Source organism: Xiphias gladius, chromosome 20 (assembly GCF_016859285.1).
Source record: "Xiphias gladius isolate SHS-SW01 ecotype Sanya breed wild chromosome 20, ASM1685928v1, whole genome shotgun sequence".
NCBI classification, from domain to species: domain Eukaryota; kingdom Metazoa; phylum Chordata; class Actinopteri; order Istiophoriformes; family Xiphiidae; genus Xiphias; species Xiphias gladius.
In genome coordinates this window covers 7,872,795-7,895,002 of record NC_053419.1, presented here as the reverse complement: position 1 = coordinate 7,895,002, position 22,208 = coordinate 7,872,795, and the positions used below count along the sequence as shown (strand labels likewise).

The window sequence follows — 22,208 nt, the reverse complement described above, 5'->3', positions numbered from 1 at the left end:
CACCATTTACATAATCACATTAGGAATTTGGAAAATCCTTTAATTGTTTCAGTACCAAGGACAATCCCTGCTGACTACGCCTAAAGATTACGTAGACATAGACAGGTAAGAATAATGCTTCTTGAAACTTAACCTGCATAAAAGACTTCAAACTGAACACAGTAGGAATTGTTAGCACTAGAGAATATGAAATTCTTTTGAATCTTTTGAAAAAATGTTTCTCTCTCTTTTTTCATTAATTGCTATATCTGTGTAACTAAATATGGGGTTACAGCTTTGGCAAGGTGTCCTAAAAATGTTTTTTTTTTGTTTAAAAAAACAAAAAACAAAACACAAAGGTTTTAATTACAACCTTAAAATAACTAACAAACCTAACTAACTGTCTGGCTACAAGCTCATTTTTTGGTCATTTTTCAGCACTGTTTGAACTGACAATTTTTTTGTAAATTTGTTTTATAAGATAACATAATAACATTGCATATTGCAATTTGCCTCAGTTTTGAGAAGAGGATTCCCTATTCCATTAAGTAAATTATTCCAGAGGGTGAATAGCTGCTAACTACATTAAACCATCCCTGTATTGGAGGTCTCCAGTAAGCATTGGAGCACTGAAGGTGTGTGTCCAACTGATAAGAGATGGGTAGGAGGTAAGTATATATTGCCTATGAGAATAGAATGTTTCATATTACTACTCTGAATGTAAAATTAAGCTGTTCATATCAGCTGAATGGAATCAGCCTATCCAATATTAACTTGGAGCATTATGCTTGCTATTATAACACATTATATACCAAATAATGTTAAAAAGCCCATTCAAATATACTTTCGAATGGACCACTGGCCCTTTTTATGGATAGCCATGATCCACTGTATGTGCACTCTAATGGTCAGTTATTTATTAGCTAACGGTCCAGGATAAAGAAAGGTTGAGGGGTTAGTTGGGGTCAAGCCCATTTTCCAGGCCAGTCATAGTAATAACCTGCAGCAATCTCTTTTCTCTCTTTACTAAGTGGTCTGTGGCCTGCTTAAAAAAAAATCTTGCTTTTGAAGTTTTTAAGTTGACTTATCATCAAAGAATGACATTTGCCATTAAAATTTAGATCAACTCTGTACTGAAACAAGCTGAAGTCCAGTAATTTAAGTCAAAGTACTAAGATCTTTTCTATGTGCATAGAGCAAAGGTTTCACGTAGAATAACATTTCTCTGCATTATTTAATCAATCTACACAAACGAAAGACTAAGTGCATAACATGTCAGAAATATATATTAAAATGTTAGCCTTACCTTAGGAAAGAATTATATTAACGAACAACCTGTAGATATCATTTTTCAAGATAAATTAAGTCCACATAGATGATCCGTGATGGCAACTTGACTTTTTTCAAATTATATTCCCAGGTGTTTTACTGAATGTCTTGCTCTGCCTCAATCAAAACAAGCAGATCTTCTTTAACTGACAGACACAGAATTGCTGAATCCCTCATTTCTACTAGTAGAACAGCAAGCGCGACAGAGGTAGACCACAATCACACAGCAGTTCACCCTCAGTTAAGTAGCTATCTGTACATCCCTCCCACCCTCTTGCATGCCATGCTTTCTCTGCTCTCTCTCTTTTTGTCCTCTGGCAATGTATTTCAGCACAAGGCTAATCTGAGGCTGTAAGACTGCCAGCTCTCAGCCTCATTCACTCCTTTTCCTGTGTTTCCACAACTGCCTGCTGTTGCAATTTGCATTTTTTCCCTTTCTATTCATAAAATTCCTTGTTTGTAACAGTGAAACCATGCATGATAAACGTACCAGTAACAATGGTTTTCCTGCACTCAGTTATTTCTTTCCTTACTTTTACCTTACTGATAGAAAAATGTAAAAAGAAAGGAATTTCTATTCAAAGCTTGAAGCTCAGTCATATCAAATATGGGTATTGAAAGTGATACTGGAAATGGGTCTGGCAGCCACTTCCAATTCCTGCTCTGGATTTGCCCTTGTGTCCCACTGCCAAGAATTCTCCAGGAAACTGTAAACACGCCCCACATCTCATCTCTTTCTGTTTTTTGAATGTAAACAAGAATGTGAAGATGTTTTACATTGTCAAAATTCTTATTCTTGTCACTGTGACACTGCTTGACAGATTCACAACCTATTCTAATTCATTATAGTCTCTTCAGCATTTTGCCTTGTGTCCTAAGTGTTTCCCTAGCTCCAGTAATAGATGGCACTTAGACAGCTTTCACCTTGCTTCTAATTTATACTCATGTCTTCAATCAGCTATCATTTACAGTACATGTTCGTCCACACCAGTCCATGAAAACCAATCATTATAATGAAGCCAAGCGACGGCTACCAGAGCTATTCCTTTACTGCCACACGATAAAAAGATCAATCAAGGGGATGAACCCCAGTTAGCTGATAGATTCTGATGTTTTCATTATGACCACCCTTTAAAGATTACAGAAGGAAGCTAGGGCTTTGTCCAAATAGTCACTTGATTTGTCACTGGGTGCTTTTCATAATAAAAGCCGCTAAAGGGGTCTGAAAAGTCAGTAAATCTAGCAACAAAGGCACTAAATTGGCAACACTGCCTGTAAACAGCCCCCCCTGATGATGCAATAGAAACCTTTTGCGCCAATTCATTTTGAAAGAGCAACGGCCAATGGGGAAACTCCAACACTAGGCCGGCCGACCAACAGTATAACATCAGCACTCAGTCACCTAGTCAGTTACGGACTTTTGCATTTATAGGGCTGGCCCTGCTGTTGCAGTCAAGTCAGAAAGTAGGGGCTCCAAATGGTACAGATTACCACCTATTACTCAGGGAGTAATAACTTTATCTGAAAATTATACCATTTACACGAATGTGAAATGCACCGGGATAAACCATGCTAAAAAATGCCAAATCTCCTCACCTCTTACATCCTTTCCTCTCACTAGATTGTTCAAATTTTGGCACAAATCACCCGCCAATTATTTTGGTAATGCCCAAGAGATGAAGAAGTTAGATAATAGCTTAATCCTCAATTTCCTTAAAAAAATAATTGTTTTCACTGATTCTGATTAAATGTAGTAATGACCTTTAAGTAAATATGACACAAAGTGACAAATTACTCATTACATCATTTGCAGTATAACATGAAAGCGATTCCCATGAGTGAACCATCCATTAATGCAAATTATAGTTCCCTGAAGCAATGAGTGATAGACCTGTCAAGAAGGACAGTATACTTTAGCCTCAGAATTACAGTGCTGTGAGAAGAGATAAAATTAACCAATGAAGACTGAGACTGATAGAGGGGGTAAAGGCAGAAACCTAGTATCTAAAATGAATTGCAAATGCGAAATTACTTAAAAATTGGGCTGTATCATCTCACCTTGATTTAAGCAGCATATGTTTGCTGGACTCTTGTAGCACAAAGGAGCAAGCTTATAGCCAGTCAGCTTTAATTAAAATACCATGTTGGAAGGAAGCGTAGGGCTGGGTGAAACTAAATCAGAGACACTCACCCTTAACGTGAAAATCATTTACGGGGTACCTTGGATGAGGCATGAATACCTAGTAGTTCCACAGTTGCTGCTCAGAGGGTATCTGTCTATTTAATCCTCTGTTCCACGGAATTAATGTGTGTAACCATGGGCGCACGGGAGCATAGGTTTTTTTTTTTTTCTTTTCAAAATTCAAACAACAGAGAAATTGGAGTTATAATATGAGTCTAACTATTTTAGTGCATCTTCTTAAACTACCAGAGAGGTTCAACCATGTTCAAAGAATTGCAAGTGTCTGTATTTGTCTGTGTGTGCATATGTGTTTTTTTGTCTATGTGTGGTGGGGTAAAGAAGAAGATGGTAAGAAAGTCAAATTTAAAAAAGTAACAAGAGGTCAGATATTGGTGGAGGAACTGAATTGAAACAGTGCCTACCTCCCGGAGCTGAACCCTGACTTTATTGATGGCCTTCAACCAACGAACTCTGGATGTGGAAAAGGGTAAAGGTGGCCCGTCATCATGGAACCTGGGTAACATGAATTTAAGAGAAAAGTGGCAGAAAGAAATGGAGAAAATCTCTCAATTCCAATGCATGTTCATTTTAGGAAATACAAAGCTAAATCCAATTCTGAAGAAAAACAGTACCTTTGAAGTTTAGAGGACCCTCTCTCTGCTGGGGTGTCATGTTTCAGGCCCTGTCCTACTTCAGGGGACAGCCTATGTATCTCCTGCCCACCAACCACACAGTGTCCATTGGTGGTAAGATGTCCATTAGTACGTGACTGCCCATTGGTGGAGGGGTGAAAGCCAGTACTGTGGTAGGAGTGAAATGACTCCTCCAGTTCTGACCCTCCAGCGCTCTCCTGGCCAGTCTCACTAAGCTGGGAGCTGGTCTGGCTCAGGTTTCCTGATGACCCAAAGCGACTACTTTCCACTGGACTACAATGGTGAGAGAGGAGTGAGGAAAATATTCAATATCAAGATAGTTTTGTTAGGATCAGAACTGGGTGAAAAACTATTTCTAAATATTTTTGTGGGTTGTATTTTTCCTCTAGCCAAGGCTAGATTAGTGGGGATTGTTACATAAAACCAATTTTAGACACTTTTTGTAATTTTAAAAATAGTTTCAATACTTTTTATACAGCCGAAAAGATAAATATAATTAATAGTTTTTGGGATTTAAGTAACCCCACTCATCTATTAAAAATAATTTGAAAATACTGTTCAACTATTTACCAAAGGTGTACTTTTATCAATATCCTCTTTAAAGGATCGATTGCTAAAGTATACACACACACCACAAAATGCCCTAAAAAGATGTGTGATGGAAAATGTAAATGTAAAACATAAGAGTATGCTCAGTTTTGCAGTGTGAGGTATAAAATGCCCTGTAACTGCTAATCCTTACTAAAAACTGTGTATTTCTGCAACCAATTAGACCTGCATATTTTGTCATTTATTGTCATATTGTTTTCCTTTCACCTATCCACAAGACAAAACACACACATACACCACACACATACACCACACACAAATATATACACACAAATATATACACAAAAATATATATATATATTATATATATATATATATATATATATATATATATATATATATATATATATATATATATATATATATATATATATATATATATATATATATATAAAATCACCTAATATTTGCACTTTCCCCTAAAAATGGAATCATATATGAAAAAAATATAATATAATATAATATAATATATATAAATAAAAGGGTGTACGATGGTTATTACGCTTATAAAGACAGGGGGTTGAAGTACTGACGCGTATGTACAATAAAATATGCGAAGTTGAGCTGTGTCTTTGAAGTTTTACCTTTTATAAAATGATATTTCATATCTGATTTAATTTTTAGGGGAAAGTGCAGATATTAGGTGAAATTGAAAGATTTTAAAATTTTATTTCAATTTAACATAAAATAATTTTCACCGTATAAAAATAAACAACACAAATCAGAATTCCACTGTCAAACAAAACTTACATTATTAGTAATGTCACAGACAGTCATGCTTTACATTATTACTTTAGCTGACTTGTGAGTGCAGAACTATGAGGACTACAATCAAAATCATTTGAATATAGAAGTTCAGGCAAACCATAATCAGTCTCTGTCAGAGGAATAGCATAGGAAATAATCAATAGAGATTATGTTCATTTATTTATGAATTCCCCATGATTATATAAATAAGCAAATTTTGTTTTGGAATTCTGTTTTGAAATGACACAACATTACGGAGATGCTACACACAATACACGCATATCAAAGAGTACACACATACACAAACATAAGTATGGTCAAGCTAAAAATCAATTTAAAGTGGTGGGGATGGATTGCAGAGCTGGACAGGGAATACATTTTTCCAGAAAGTCAATGCATCATAAATGGTGAGGGCTAATGCCATTTATTATGCTTTTACTAGCCTTTTTGCATTCAATAGATCCTTCTTGGACTGGTTGTCTAGCTGCACTCCAGAGGTAGGACCTGCAGAGGGGTTTGATTCTACAAGCCTTTCCTTCTCCTTTGGGGTCAGGGATGCTGAAGGATCTACTTCAGGAGAGGAGATGCAAATCTGGGGGTTTGCTACATCGTCTGTGGAACCTACCAATTCTGGTTTTTGGGCATCAGATGTTGCAACCTGTTGTACAGTATGTGCTTGAAGAATTGTTGGCATGTTGTTAGTTTTGGGTTGAGATGTTATAACTGGGACAGCTTGTGGCTTGGGTGGCTCTGCCTGCCAAGGAAAACTTATCTTTGCCCCAAATAATGAAGTAGTGGGTGGTTCTTGTTTCCCAGCAACAGGTTTTTCCTCTTGAAATAGGCCTCCAGAAAGGGTTTTTAATCCTGACAGTAGACCACTGCCTAATTCTGTCTGAGGCATTGATGAAGCACCTGATGGCATTGTTGGTGTAAACAGGGATCCGAAAGATTTTCCTGCATCACTTTGTGCTGATATAAACCCAAACAGAGACTTGGCCTGAGGGGGCTCTGCATTATTGGGCAACTGATCAAACTGAGGTGATACATTAGTATCTGCTTGTTGGGTATTAGGTGGGACTGATTTGTCACTTTCTTTACTCTCAGGGTCTCCTTTAATGACCATAGATTTCTCGTGTATCACCTCTCCCTCAACAGTTGACATTTCTTTTGCAGTTTTATCTACCTGATAGGTGAGGTCACATGTAGTGCTTATCGAAGCATTTGTGACGGCAAAGGTTTCTGGACGAGCTGCCTCAGATGCTACAACACTACTACTCATTAGATTGCCAGATTTTACTTGATCATTATCTGGTAAGGCTGAGTCCCCCATTTTATTTGTACCAGCGTCAGTGTCAGTTGGGCCTACTTTGGGTGTCACACTTTCATTCTGAATCTGTGGCCGTGGAGTAGTGCTAGTCGTTGGCTTGGGCCCAGCCGGCATTGGCTCAGATGACTTAGGTGGTTGTCCCATAACCCCAAATAAAGATCCGCCTATGCCCCCGAGAATTGATGCGCCAGTCTGTGATCCTGCAGTCTGAGCGTTGACTCCTCCAAACATTCCTCCAAGTAAAGAACCACCTGGTTGTGCTGTTGCTGCAGATCCTCCAAACATCCCACCCAGTAATGATCCACCAGTCTGGGGACCTACAGATTTGGATCCTCCTCCAAACATCCCACCTAATATTGACCCTCCAGTGGTGGGGGCTGAGGTTTGAGGAGTAGACTGAGGAGCAGACCCTTTGAATAAACCTCCTAGTAATGATCCCCCCGTCTGGGGAGCTGCTGCCTGGGTGTTGGATCCGCCAAAAATACCCCCTAATAGTGATGGTCCAGTCTGACCAGTATCAGCTTGAGTTGCTGTTCCACCCAGTCCAAAAAGTGAGTTCTTCTGCTGTTGCTGAGGACCTTCAGTGGAAGCAGCTGTTGGTTTGAAAAGGGAGGACACAAAACCTGTAACTGTATCTGCTGATGAGTCACCAACAGATTTCTCTAGCTCTGGAGGCTTCTGTTGTATCTGCACCACAGGACTTTCTGACTGAGTGGCTGGTGTTTCCTCTTCTAATTTAGGTGGAATTATATCTTGACTTGATTGACCACTAACGAGCTCTGGTCTTGCAGGTTGTTGTGCTGCTGCACAGATTTCAGATCCTTTAGGTTGAATATCTTTAGCTAAAGCAGTTGGCTTGTCAGCATCTTGGCATTTAACTTCTTCAGTTACATTGCCATCAGTTTTGTACACACTTAACTCAAAACACTGGGCGGTACCATCAGGTTGCTGCAGAGTTTCTACTTGCTCTTTGCTTTTGGTAGCAGTATCAATTACAGACATTTCAGGACCAGCTGGAAGTGGAGCCGTTTTACTGTCATCAGTGGCTTTTGGTAGAACAGTTACACCTGTGGTATTGTCAGTTTGAACTGTGGTTAACGTCTTCTTGTCATAATTAGATACTGCTGTAGCTGTTGCAGTAGGTGTTGCAGATGGAACAGAACCTCCAAACCTTGAAAGCAAACTTTTACCAGGCATCTCATTGGGAAAGGGGGCTCCAGGTAAAACACCACCCAGGGGAGATGTACTAGTCTGTACAGTAGTTGTTTGAGAAGATGACCCCCCCAAAATACCTCCTAAAATAGAGCTACTATTTTGGGGTGTTGAAGTTTGGGTAGCAGCCCCACTAAAGATTCCACTGAAGGACCCTGCTGACCCTGAAGCTGCTGATCCTCCAAAAATCCCTCCCAAAATAGACCCTCCAGTCTGAGATCCAACAGCCTGGGGAGCAGATCCGCCAAATAAGCCTCCAAGTAGGGATGCCCCTGCCTGAGGTCCTCCTGTCTGAGGAGCAGAGCCTCCAGTCTTAGTGGGACCAACTTGAGAAGCAGCCTGAGGTGCAGACCCTCCAAATAAACCACCTAGTAATGATCCTCCTGTTTGAGAAGCTGGTGTTTCGGGTGAAGGGCCTCCAAACATTGTCCCTAATAGAGAACTTCCAGGCTGTAAAGAAGGCTGGGGTGAAGAACCTCCAAATACAGAGAACAAACCTTTGGCTGCTGGTTCCTTGGAGCTTGATGATCCAGGTGTAGACCCTGGTGCAGTAGGTGAAGGACCTGTCTGTCTAGCACTAGGCTCAGTGCCGGGCCCAGAAAATAAGGAAAGTAAACCTTTTCCTGGACCATCTGGAATGAATCCAGCTTGTAAGGATGAAGTCTGTGGGCCAGATCCACTCATCAAAGACAACAGACCAGAAGCTCGTGACTCTTTAGGTGAACCAGGATCCCCGGCTGCACTTTCTGTGCTTGTTTCCTTTTGCACAGTGACACATTCTGAATTTGGTTCCACAGATGCAATATCAGTGTCTTTAATTGCGGTGTCCACTTTATTAGAATTTGTGGTATCTAAAGTAATATCTGTGGCTGGGCTAGCATGCATTTCACTAGAGTTAGTACTAGCATTGCACCTTAAGATTTCACTTGATATTTGACTGATAGTTGCTGACACTGGCACATTGCTACTGGAAACAGATGACATTTGGGAAGAACCTTTTTGCAAATTAATAGCTGTCAGATCTTTGGTAGCAGTAACAATATCAGATGATGAATTTGGAGTTTGTTGTGATGGTGTCAAAACATCATTACAACCAGAGAGCATACTCTTTACAGGTTCTTTGGGTGCTTCAGTCCTTAATGTAGAAGACATATTTGCACTTCTACCAGCTCCAGGTGTTTGAGGAGTACTGGGGCTGCCAAACATGGAGAAGAAAGCTTTTCTTGGACTTTCAGTAGAGGTAGACAAGCCACCCAATATTCCCCCAAGAACAGAGGTGGCTGGCTGCCCTTGTGCTTGAGGTTGTGCTTGTGGTTTAGATTGTATCTGTGCTTCATCTTGATGAGTGTGTGATTGAGCTACTCTTTGCTGAGATGATGTTGTTGGCGGCTGAGGTTGTGGAGGACTGGGTTCACTAAACATTGACAACAGTCCCTTCATTGGGCTTTCAGTTGAACTTGATGACCCAGGCATAATTCCCCTTAGAATAGATCCTGTTTGGGCTTGAGACTGTTGGGTGCTGGGACCACCAAACATGGAAAGGAATCCTATAGATGGGGGGTCCTTTGGAGGAACAGTTCCTTGTTGAGATGCCTCAGCAGTAGGCTTGGTTTGAGGAGGAGGTTGAGGAGGACTTGATCCTCCAAGCATTGTTAATAAACTTTTACCAAGTGATTCTTGTTGGGGAGGTTGTGAAGCTGCACTTGGAGGATTCGGCTGAGGCAAGGGCCCATTTTTAGGTGCAGCCTGTGGAGGACTTGGCCCACTAAACATTGATAATATACCTTTACCAAGTGATTCTTCTCGTGGAGCTGTAGCTGATGCAGGTGTTTGAGGTGTGGGTCCAGATTGGGCAATTGCTGTTGTTCCTGTCAGCATTTCTTCAATTGAAAATCCAAACAGTCCACCAGATGGTTTAGTTCCTGTTTCCTGTTTTGTCTGTTCTGTAGGTGGCATAGTTTCTGATCGACTTGTAGCAGGGCCTGCAGAACAACTGGGAGAAAGTACTTGGGATATACTTTTGTTTGGGGGTTGGGTCCGTGGCCGAGACATACCACTTTGGTCCATTGTTTGTTGTCTCTGTATACCTTTAGGTCTAGTTGCCGATGCCAGTGAACCCTCTGTAACACTAGGTTTCATCTGCTGTTTTTGTGGTGGAGCAGCTTCAGTACTAAACAGGCTACTAATTGATCCAAATAGATTTGACACTCCTGTAGCCTCCTTATTTGTAGGAGCGCTGCCTGGTAAGGAAGCAGTGCTGTCAGATTTGCTCTGCTGATTGGGAGAAGATTTCTGGGGATCTGGCTTTGTTTCCTCTATACCTACTGCAGATTTCAGAAAGTTCATGAAGCCTACCTGTGGTTGTTCAGATGGTTTCTCCACTGGTATATCCACTGGCTTATCAGCTGCAAGCTGTCCTGGTAGTATAGGTTTAATGAGAGATTCTTTTGATTCTAAAGGCACTGTGACATTGGGCTGTGTTGGTGGGGCTGTTTGTTGTACCATGGTAGTCTGACGTGAAAGTGTAGGTTTCTGTGAAGTTGTATGTGATTGTGTTGAGGGGTGAGTCACTTGAGCAGTTGTTGGTACTGTGGGCAAAATTCTTCCCTGTGTGGTAGCTGGCCTCTGCATTGGTTGTTTAACATTTTCTGACTGAGTCACATCAGCAGTTGATCCTTCTTTGATGATCTTTGACTTCAGACTTTGGAAACCTGATGAAAGAATGTTCTTAGAGTGTTTGTCAGGTGCTTGATCACATGATGATATGCTAGTTTTGTTCAATTCAACCTGTGTTGTTTTCCCCACAGAGGAGGATATGAGGGAAGAGATCTTTCTGAGTTGACGATTAGGTTGTTCTTCTCCTGGAGTCACTCTCTTTCTCCATTCTTCCTCCGATACATCATCTGCATGCTTCACTGTAACGCCGGTGGATGAACGCCGCCGTTGGCTAGGTTGGTAACAATTGTAAAGTAGCTGCTGATTGGAATTTGCCGTAGGAGTAGAGTTCAGGGAAACAGCAACCTTTTGAGCAAGAAATGTCTTAATCTCTTGGTTGTTCCAATAAGGGCCAATATGGTCTTTATTACGAAAAGACAGGTCAATAACATCTTTGCATAGGTCTTCATAGACATTACTGGGCTGTCTGGGATCCATTCTGACTTTGTTTAATCTGTAAGATGTGAAATCTACTTCTTGTTGCCCTTGTGACAGAAATGAATTTTCAAACATCTGAGAGAACTGCTCAAGATTTAAATTCATTATCTGATTGCCTTTTCTATAGGCGGCAGACAAATCTAGGGGGGCATTAACAAGTTGAGAGTCACCGTGATCTTGACCAGGTAGCCAAAGAAGCTCATCCTCATTGTAAAGTGGAATTTTAAAGCCACAGACTAAAACCATTTCATTGTGTAGCCAAGCACTGGGAAAACTATCTAGCTTCTGGGCATTTCCCCAAGACTCACCTTCAGGGGCACACGCATACACATATTCACCCGCTGTATCTGTAAGTAAGGCATAAATGTACTCATGATCTGTGTAAACAAAGTAGCCACAGTCACCATCATCTGCTGGCCACCACATTCCTTGCTCCAAAAGTGCAAGCCACTGCTGATACCATTCAGTGTCTTCAAGGTAGAGGGAGTCTTCTGTCTCAGTATTGGCATTTTGAGGACAGTCTGAATCTATTGCTGGGTTCAAATTAAACTGACTCTGATGGCTCATGCCATCAGTATGAAAATTTTGTAGGACTGATTTATCCATTCCATATTGACAGTTAGCCGAATATGATAAACTTGGTGCAGTCTCCTCATAATAGCCTTCATGATATGAAACCCCGTTCAAGCTGTAAGTGCTACCATCATTAAATGATTGACATTTCCCAAACTTTGCAGTACTCTGTTTAGTAGTTAAGTTCAATGCACACTCCTCATTACGTGAATATTCTGCATTTCCCAAGTCTTCATAACTGTTCCATAACTTCCTCTTGGGATATATATCACCATTCCTGTATCCATCAAACTCATATGGTCCAAAGTGCCCTTGGCGACAATCAAAATCGTGCCATGGTGTAGGGGAGTTGAATGGCTTATTGATATTTGAGGATCTGCAGTGAAGAGCAGGTGCCTGTAATGACACACCTTCACAGCTCTGGCTATACCCTTGATCTTCTCTCTTGAACTGATAATTCATTGACTCATTCTGAAACTGTTGCCACAGAGCGCTTTCACGGATCCACTGGTTTTCATCATAAGAAGGACTTATTCTATAAGGGGGAAGCTGACCTTGACAAAGACTTTGCCTAGTATCTCCGTACAAGGAGGGAGTGCTTCCACCAATATACGGCTGCATGTTCATGACTGAAGAAGTTGTATGGCTTTGTAAAATTGAATGAATATTTCCTGTACTATAAGCCATTGGGTGTACTAACTGAAGTGAGCCAGAATAATATACCTGAGATAAATTACCTGTGCTAATTGAGGAGTATATTGCCTGACTCTGAAGAGATCTTGCAAAAGTAGCCGATGTTCTTAAATCTAAACTCTCATTATCAATTGAGACAGGTGCACTGATTAAAGCATGTCTGCTCTTTCCTGGATTAAAAGTATCTGGAACAACTCTTTGACAGCTGTCCCTTCCAAAGTCTGAGGTAGTACTTTTTAATTTGCCTGAATGTATCTCTGTGAATTTAGGTGCGGATGTCTGTTGTTCTGTAATCTGACTTGATGTTTCAACTTGTTTATGAGTGCAAGGGTCCTCAGTTACATTTTTGCTAAATTTTCCAGATAAAAACCCTTGCTGGGCCATTCGTGGAATCCTCTTCTCTTTCTCTGCACGTTCTTGTGAGGATTGTTGTGTAACATTAGTGCGATACTGTGTTTGCGGCGGGTTCTTCATTGTGTCTGTATAATTATTGGCTTTCTGATGCAGTAATTGGGCTGTTGATGTCTGGCAGGTTGTGTCAACGTTTTCAGATGATTTTGTTAACTTTTTAAACAACCCTGAGAGCACTCCAGATTGATTTGCTGTCTCCAGTGGAGTCTGAGCAGTTTGGCTGTGTTGCACTTTGATTTGTTGTTGTGTCTTGTGAATGATTTCAGGCTGAGGTTGTTGAGCTATATTTTCTGAGGAGGATTTGAATAATCCAGAAAGTAGACCAGTTGCTTGAGTTGTTTTTTGTGTTGAGCTATTCTGTGGTTGATTTTGGTTGGAAATTGGGATATTCCTTGTCCTTGCTTGTTCATGGCTGGATATACTTTGGGTAATTCCATGCTGCTGAGCTGATGGGTGTTGTTGTATGTTTATGTTGTCTGCTGAAGCAAATTTAAAAAGACCAGATAAAAGACCACCTTGTTGGGATTGTGGCTGCCGGAGTGGAACTGTTTGCTGTCGAGTAAAGCCTGGTTTACTAGTGTCCTGTTGGACAACTTGCTGAATTGGTGTTCTATTCCTGATATGAGGCCCTCGGTCTGGACCTCGAGTATTCAGTTGGTTAAAACCCTGTTGATTATGTTCAACACTGCTTTGTTGATGATGAACTGTTTGGCTGCTTGAAATATTCTCAGAGGATGCAAACGTAAGCAAGCCAGACAACAGCCCCTTTTGCTGAGGCTGTGTTTGTTGAGTTTCATCTGAAGTCTGCTGCTGACCAGAATAATTGCCACAGATGTTCCTCTGTTTTTCAGCTTCAGATAGATGTACATTTTGTGGTATATTTTCTGTTGATGAAAACTTCAATAGCCCTGAGAGAAGCCCCCCTTTTGGGAGAACTGAAGAAGTTTGTTGTGGGGGACGGTGATGAGGAAACTGTGAGGTATCACTGCTCCCAGGTGGTTGATTGCCATGGGAAGCCTGCTGTGGCAAACTGCCAGATAGGTCACTGTTAGAGCCAAATTTAAGAAGTCCAGATAGCAGTCCTCCTTGTTTTGGTTGATTAGAGCCCATTTGGGAGATGTCTTCGGTTGAGCTCTCTTTAAGAAGACCTGTCAAAAAACTTTGTGATTCAGGCTGATTGGTAGCTTGATGCTGCATTCCATGAGAAGCTGCTGTTGTTTTCTGATTTGTTGTATGTTGTGCAAGTGAGCCAGATGGCACTTTCTGAGATTGCTGATTATTTGTAAAATTCGGGTTTGAACCAGGGGGAACAGAGGTAGGGTTAAATATACTGGAAAACCATCCTTTCTCAGTGCTTTCTTGGGCCACAGCGGAATTCTGTGTTAAGGTGGAGGGGCCTGCTGAAGTTGAATCATGATAGGACTGCACAGGGTTTTGTGTGGTCATGGAGGCACTAACATCCTCACTGAATGCAAACTTTAAAAAACCAGAGAGCATGCCTCCCTCTGCTTTGGGACGTTGCTGATTGGAAACATTTTCAGAGGAGAGGAAAGGCAGTTTAGGTTTACAACTCAATGATGGGTCCTCTGCTAGTTTCTCTAATCGGGGATCTTCTGTCGATCTAAACACTGGGTAAACTGCCACAGGTGGAACTCCCTGAGGTGGAATGGGAACAGCAGGTGTGATTAATGAACTTAATGATTTTTTCAAAGGGCTAAAGAATCCAGTATTTGCTGATTGTGTTTGGCTATTTGGCCTTGCTGGCCCCAGAACAGGCACATTTTCTTGTCTGTAAATCATTGGATTTTGTCTCCCATGAACATTTTCATCTTGATTTTGTGCTAAATTTTTCTCTTGTGATGAACTTCTTAATATTTCAAATTTCCTACCTCCTTCTGCTGGCATCGACTGGTTACCATGATGAACACATTTCTCATCCCATTGTGTATTGCCTTGAGAATATGTGGTTTCTGGTTCCTTTTTGTATGCAGCTGAGTTTCCATTAACTCCTGCTGAAAAATGCTTTAAAGGATTCAATTTCCCTAAGACTGAGTCTCCTGGAGCACTTTTAGGTTTGGTTACAAAATCAGGTACATGTTCTTTTGTACTTGTTTGAGTCTGACTCCACGTGGGAGCTTTTGTTTCTTGATTATGACCTTTTGTCTTGGCATCATGTGGTAGCTGAAAAGACAAAGAACTGAATGAATTTTCAGGAGAAGTTTCTACTGGAGACACAACAGCTACAGGAGCTGAGCTATTTGATTTAGGAATAAAGGATAAGAGTTTTGTTAGTCCAGTTTGAGAGGATTGTGCTGATGGTGCTTGCGGAGTGGGGACAGGCTGTTTGGGGCCTCCTCCCACTCTGTCAGTGAGAGAACTAAATAATGAGCTCATGGCATTTTTTACCCCTGAGACGCCCTGGTCAGAAGAAGTGTGTGATTGAGTTTCTACCTTTGGATCCTTTGATGAACTATTATGGTCCTCTCCAAAAGAGTTGGTTCTGTTGCTACCCTGAGATGACAGCCTAGATTTGCTTGATTTAGGAAGGGAACCGTACTTGCTAATTTCCTCCTCTTTTTCAGCAAGGTATTCAGAAACTGTTTCAACAAGACACTGGAGTTCATCCATAGGATCTACATATTCATCACTTGGTTCCTCTACAGGAGAGAGCATTGCCTCTGGAGTCCATCCTGCAATTTTAGCTTTTCCACACTTCTTCTCCCGCAGACCCTGAGAATTTTCTGTGTGGCCCTCATAAGAAAAAGAATACCTGTCTTTGTAATGTCTTACTTTCTCTGGGTGAAAGTCTTTTGCTACAAAGGCAGTGTCATCAATATCCTCCTCTGCTCCTAGGGAGTAGTGCAGATCTTCAGAACTTTCTAAATCAAAATCAAACCGTGCCCTCATTCTAGCATCTTGTTCTTTTTTGTATGCCACATAATTCTCTAAAGTGTGGTCCAGCTCATTTTTAGCCCACATCCTTGTCTTGTAAAGAAGCCCATTCTTGTATGGCCTGAGGCATGATGTCATACGCTCCTCCTCTTCCTGCATCTCTACTACTTGCCGCATAAACAGCTCCCCTCTCTTCTCATGGAGCAGTGCAAGGTCAGAGGGAAAAGCCTCTTCTCGCATTTTCTCTGCCTCTGTACTAAGCAATCCTCCTGGGTTCCTTATCGTTTTCTTTCGCCGTCGATCAATAGTGTCATAGCCCTCAGGGTAGGACACTGGCAGAAAACTACTACGCTGAGTATTCTGATGGATAGAAGTGTGTGATGGTTCGGGGTAAGATCTTCCCATTCGAAGGATAACGTTGTCTTCCTCATCTTCTAAGAAGTCACTCAGGGGAGGTTTGCCCTGCCCTTTATATTTGTTTTCCCAATCTTCAACCCCCATGCCAGAATCTACAGGTATAATTCTGACCCTTCCTTTCTGGTTTAATGATCTAATTTGGGTTCAAAAATAGTTTTAACGGAATGGGAATGGATACAGGGAAAGAAAAGAAGAACCAAGCAAACAAGAAGAAAAGTGCAAAAAAACACAAGTTAAGCAGTATGATAAATAGAGAAATGAAGGCAAGAATAGTTTCATGAAAATGTAAAGACAATAAGGCTTGTCAGCTTAGTAGTCACTTTTGTAATAACACTGCACACCTATTCTTCACAGAGATCATAGATTATATTATATAAGTAATAAAACGGTATGTGTGTGCAAGTCTGAGAGTGTGTGTGCCCCTATGTTTGCATGTGCATCTGTGAATTTAGATCTCTGTAAATCCCCACAGCAACAGTCATGCTTATCAGCCCTTAACCACTCAGCCTGCAACAGCATTCATGAGAAATGCAAGCTAGATCACCACCATATGGCACACATGTCAATGTGTATGTCACTGACCCACTCCCTCCGTATGTGACAGAGGGATTTCCTCTGTGATATGGCTAAACCAAGTTCAGAGTCTTTGAAACTACCAGGAACTTTAACCAACACAACAGACCCTCAAGACAAAAAGAAACACGAACAATGAGCTTTCCCTGGCTGTAATTCCAATTTTTACTCTGATCTAGAATTATCCGGATCAACTCCCTATCAGTCCGCACAGGCAGATTTGCAGCAGTCTCGCTGGTATATATGCATTCCATGAAAATCCACGAGTGCACAAAAGTAGATTCCATGCACCGAGACCATTTGTCTTATGGACGAAATCTGGCCTCAAAACAGCTGTGTGGTGTTAATAATAATAATAACGATAATGTATCACTGTTTTTACTGTAGTAATACAATTGATACTGTTTTTTCCTATATTATTATTGTTATTTTAATATAAATACACAATTATAGTAACAATCACCACACACATTTTGGCCATCTCAACTACATTCTGACTTCAATCACACCAAAGAAATAGTGTGTATGCCTCCTGATGTTTGTGTCAGTGGGCAACCACAATATTATAAATTAAAAAGCTGGAGAGAGTTGAATTAGCTTAGGTTAAGGATACAGGGTCTGACAAATCCATTCTGCTTCTAGAGTATAGATCCTTCCTGGTCTACTGAAGCAGCTGAATGAACCATTGACTATGGCAAAAAGAAAAGCCAGCTCACATACATAAAATAAAAGCATAAAGCTCCAGCCATGTTGGATTCTTGGTCAGGCAATCTATGCGAGAGAAAAAAAACTAAGAAATGATGTATTAAAATTAGTACTTCTGTCACTGTAAATCTGAAATTGGATTTATCTGACTATATATTATATGGAGAAAGAAGAGTAAGTTAAAGTAAGCAAAGGTGTAAGTACAGTCTAGAGGAAATGAAATTGCTCTGTTTTTACAAGTAAATTGGAGAAAGAATGAAATAACATACAGAGCTCCCACTTTTTTATTCTAATAAAATCAGAACAACAGCCTAGAAATACAGTGGGATCTAAATATCCCATTCACTTTAATGGGAAAGTGGTATCAGAGTTTTAGATTCCACTATATATCTTGTGTTTTTTGAGTTTATAATGTTCAGTTTTTGCTGACACTGTGTAAGAGGTGCTAATTTAACTCTGGTCATTTTTGAGGCCATAGTTAGTGGTTGTGTTGTAGTAGAAAATATTATATTGAGAGGCACTTCTAATCTTTTGGACCCATCATGCATATAAATGGGGTGGGCAAAACACTGGAAAAACATGGCTATTGTGCTACATTGCACTAGATATCAAAATTGTACCATAAAAAAAGGTGTTGACTCTAAACTGACTCTCCAAGTGGCCACAAGTTTACAACTTTCCTGAAACTTTTGATTAACGTTTAACGTTAATGTCACTGATAGCGTTTTTTTTTACACCTGTCCGAGCTCAACTATTTGATTTTGGATTCAGACTATACTGTTAGGGAATGTGTAACTGTGTAAGAAAGTTAGAGTTTCACCTAGAGTGACTGAGCAAGTGTGGGTGTGTATGGGTGACTGTGTATATACTCTGTCTACCTGCTTCCTCTCTGTTCCCGGTAGTCCAGGTCAAAACTGTGGAGAGAGTCTGTGCAGGAGTCTGGGTGGTGCTGCAGCCTAGGCCCCATGGGGTACTGGTGCATGGAGGAGTTGGGCTGAGCCGTTGTGTGGTAACGTGGAGGCAGACTGTTGCTCGTCTCACTGCGGTAGTCACTGTCCCGGTCATCTACAGCACTGTCCTGGTCATCTAGAGCTGCAACAGGCAACAGGATGAGCTAAGTGAATTAAGCGTACCTGAAACATCAGTAAGGATTTTTTCGTATGACAGAAAGCATTTAAAAATCCTGCTTATTATCAAACCTATGTGAAAGTGGATAATGCATCCCAGTATAAATTTTTCCTATCTCAAAAAAAAAAACTGTAGAGAGCTGAAAAAATGAACTAGGGTCAGTGGATGCCAGGTTAATAGGGAGGTTGACAGAGCAAAGGTCATGCACTTTTAAAAGATTGCAGCCCCTATATGTCAAAAGAGGCTTTCCTGCTAAATGGAAGATACTGATTATCCTTTAGATTGATCTACAGTTGTTTATAATTTGGTACTTTCTGTTTTTCTACAAGGAAGATAGTACAGAAAAATTAATTGTAGTTGTTGCCACATTTGCGGGTTGTTACACAAAAATTACAAAAACATCTTACAGATCTAATCTAGGAGACTATTTTTGATTAGCATTCAGTCTCACTGCCTTGACTGGGGAGTAAACATGTTAAGAAAACTACATTAATGACAAATTCTAGGGAAATAAAATGTGCATCTGTATTAATTGTTTTATAATAATAATAATAATAATAATAATAATAATAATAATAATAATAATAATAATAATAATAATAAGTACACCCAAATAAACCACTTTTTGAAAGTGACATTGCCAACCCCAAGATTGACCTCAGAAAATTTCTTTGAAGAGGTTGGCATCTGCTGGATCTAACAGCTGAGCTGGGGTTTTATCTTTTTAGCCCAATAAATTTCGAAGGCAAAAGATAAAGTGATTCGGTTGATGTCTCTAAGAGTGAAGCGGGAGGACAATGAAATGTCAAGGTGACATATAAAAATATTTGAGCAAAGACTGCCACCTATCACTTCAGTGATGCAACTGCAATTTACACTCTAAGATTTGAGGAGGTCTTTTCTCTACAAATCATATTCGAATATGTTTTATCCCCATATTATTACTTAATTTCAAAGAGACAATTTCAAATTTAAGCACAATTTCAAAGAGAAAGAAAAACATTTTAGTGTTTCTGATTTATTTTCCCGAATCTTTGTTTTCTAGTATTTGTGCTAAAACAGTCATTTATGGATTAAGTATACATGGGTTATGAAAATTATATGACATCAGCACAGAGCATAGATAACAGGAAAATAGCAGGAGAATGAAATGATGAATGAATGAAAAAGGCCAAAAGGGATCCAGGAAAACAGTTAGGAAAAACAAGTATTGGAGTAAAATAATTAGAATAAAATGCATGGAAAAATTAATAGATTACATGTTATTGGGGGATATGGGGTATTGGGACATGCAGAGGGCACTGAGGATTGGCCAGGAGGAAAATTTCAAAGTGTGTTTTACATACTCAGTGGGTCAGCCCATCCGAAATAGTTGCCTGGTGAAAGTGCAGATGTTACAAGTGAGAGGTACAGTAAGAGGAGGTAGGGGGTGTGAAAACAAAAAGGTGTCCATGTGTTGTTATAGTAGGAGGATAAGGGAACCCCATCAGTGGTTCTCAGAGTGGAAAACAAACTGTCACAACAGTGAGAAAAGATTTGACATGCATAACATCTGCTCTTTGTTAAGTTTGTAAAAATATTTACAGACTTAATCTTGAGTGTTTAGGCTTCATTTTCAACTCTGATTAAAAGTACTCAGCTGTTACTACATTAGGCAGTGCAACAGGGTTAAGGAAGTGGAAGGAAATAATATCAAAGCCTAAGAGTTAGAACGGTGGGTAATTGGCCCCATCTACAGGCTGACAGCAGTACGGACAGCCACACTCACAGCACTGGGAAGCCGCAAATGGCAGTGGGTGACTCTGAACGTCATCCTGAAGAGGGTACTACAAGGAGAGGGAGAGAAAAATAGCAAGCATCAAGTCTGTTTTTCATGGCCTCATATTGGTTTTTATCACCACAGTGATTTACTAGAACAACTCCATTAATAACAACAACAATAAATATAATAGTACATCATTAGCACAAAAAGTAGTAAACAGGAACATACGTCATTTTTAGACATCAAAACATAGAAAGAACTCATTGACTTTATAAAAATAATTCAAACCAGCAGGACATACAGTATGTTCATCATTACAGTACACTGAAGTACTGTTTTGCCTTCATACAAATAAAAGTAGTAAAATCTTATTAAATTGCACTTCACCTCATCATGGATTCTCATGGTATTGATGTGTTCCAGCTTGCCTGTCCAGTATTGTGCCTCATCATCTGGGATGTCTGGTACCGAAATAGGCATAAAGCATACATGTGAACCTGTGTTTGACATTTACATCCTGCTCCTTCTGATTTCAAGCATCACATTCCAGGATGCCATCATAATACATTTATGCCTGTTCAATTTTTCACAAGCCTCTTAGGAATGAGGAAATAAAAGTAGTTAGTTAGCAATGGCCAAAAACTGTGATGGAAGGAGGATCACAAATGTCGGGAACTGATTCTTGACTGTCAAATACCAATCAAATTTAATGAGAGATTGTAAACTATAGCAGAATACTACATTAACGAAACTACCAAATACAAAAAATTTAAAATTACTACCTGAAAATTACCAGCAGTCAGGAAAAAAAAAAAAAGCTCAAATGAACATACAGTACAACTAGAGCAACTGTACATTTATGAATATATGTATATGAGACAACTGATATGAAATCTAGTCTACATTTTCTTAAACAACTGATGTACCCATGACAGGAGTGTTTTGTCGCCATTTTTTTTATACTTAACCCTGCCTTCTCCAATCATATTTATTATGCCAGACTAGATTACTGCTCTTTCTAAAATCAGGTACTCTCACCGATCCCTATTTTCAGGGGGATGTGCGCTACACTGCAGACAGATTCACATTAAAGGCCACACACAAAAGGCTAGGGCATCAAAGACACACAGACCCACAGCTTTACTGAATGGCTCTGGTGGCACCGAAATGATGGCCTCCTGCAACCTTGAAAGGTCTCCTCTTAAAACAGAAAAGAGGTTGTCTCCCACTCAGTGGACAGACAACCTTAACTTTGATGCCTTTTGATGATAAGGTTTGAGCTGTATCTGCTGTGGCGGCAATGGTGATACTGTCTTGAAGCGCATTAAATTAAATGAGATTCACTGCATGAATTAATTTAGCTGTTAATTATCAATGGGACTTTTATTCTGAAATCGATTTATCATTTTAATCAGGCAAAATTATAGAGATTGGACAAGGTGTAGTGAGTGGGTTGCAGACACCACCATGGAAAAAATTAAAGCTCTTGTGAAAAGACACAAACCCAGTGAGAATTATCATCAAACTCTGCTCTGCTAGCAAGCTGTAGACCTATTTAGCCTCTTTTAGCTCATTTATATTGCTTTTCTCACTTGTCTACTGTATGGGTCAGTCTCATTTCTCTAATCAACCCAGCAGAAACAGATAGCTTTAGCATAAAAGCTCTGATAAACCCCCTGAATGCTACCTGCCCAGCCCCAATAGGTAGACAGACAAAGTTAGCAACAACCTGCTGAAGAAAGTGAAGCATTTAGCAGCTCAATACCAAATAGTTTTCACAGAGGTTTATGGCGACCAAATCAGAGCTAAAAAGGAGAGTAAACATTTGACTTATTTCCATCAGATGGCAAAAAAAAAAAAAAA

General features: G+C 40.1%; 1 protein-coding gene across 4 annotated transcripts in view; it reads right to left on the bottom strand.

The window, feature by feature from the left end:
• The window catches only part of LOC120806167 (protein unc-13 homolog B-like), a 67,612-nt gene that overhangs the window by 26,516 nt on the left and 18,888 nt on the right, over nt 1-22,208 (bottom strand). For all 4 annotated transcript variants that reach the window (XM_040156989.1, XM_040156990.1, XM_040156991.1 and 1 more), the window contains exons 6-10: nt 20,733-20,806; nt 20,352-20,409; nt 18,334-18,547; nt 4,123-4,416; nt 3,913-4,003 (exon numbers count right to left, since the gene is read on the bottom strand). In XM_040156989.1, coding sequence (XP_040012923.1) covers nt 3,913-4,003; nt 4,123-4,416; nt 18,334-18,547; nt 20,352-20,409; nt 20,733-20,806 — 731 coding nt within the window. The remainder of the gene's footprint in view (nt 1-3,912; nt 4,004-4,122; nt 4,417-18,333; nt 18,548-20,351; nt 20,410-20,732; nt 20,807-22,208) is intronic.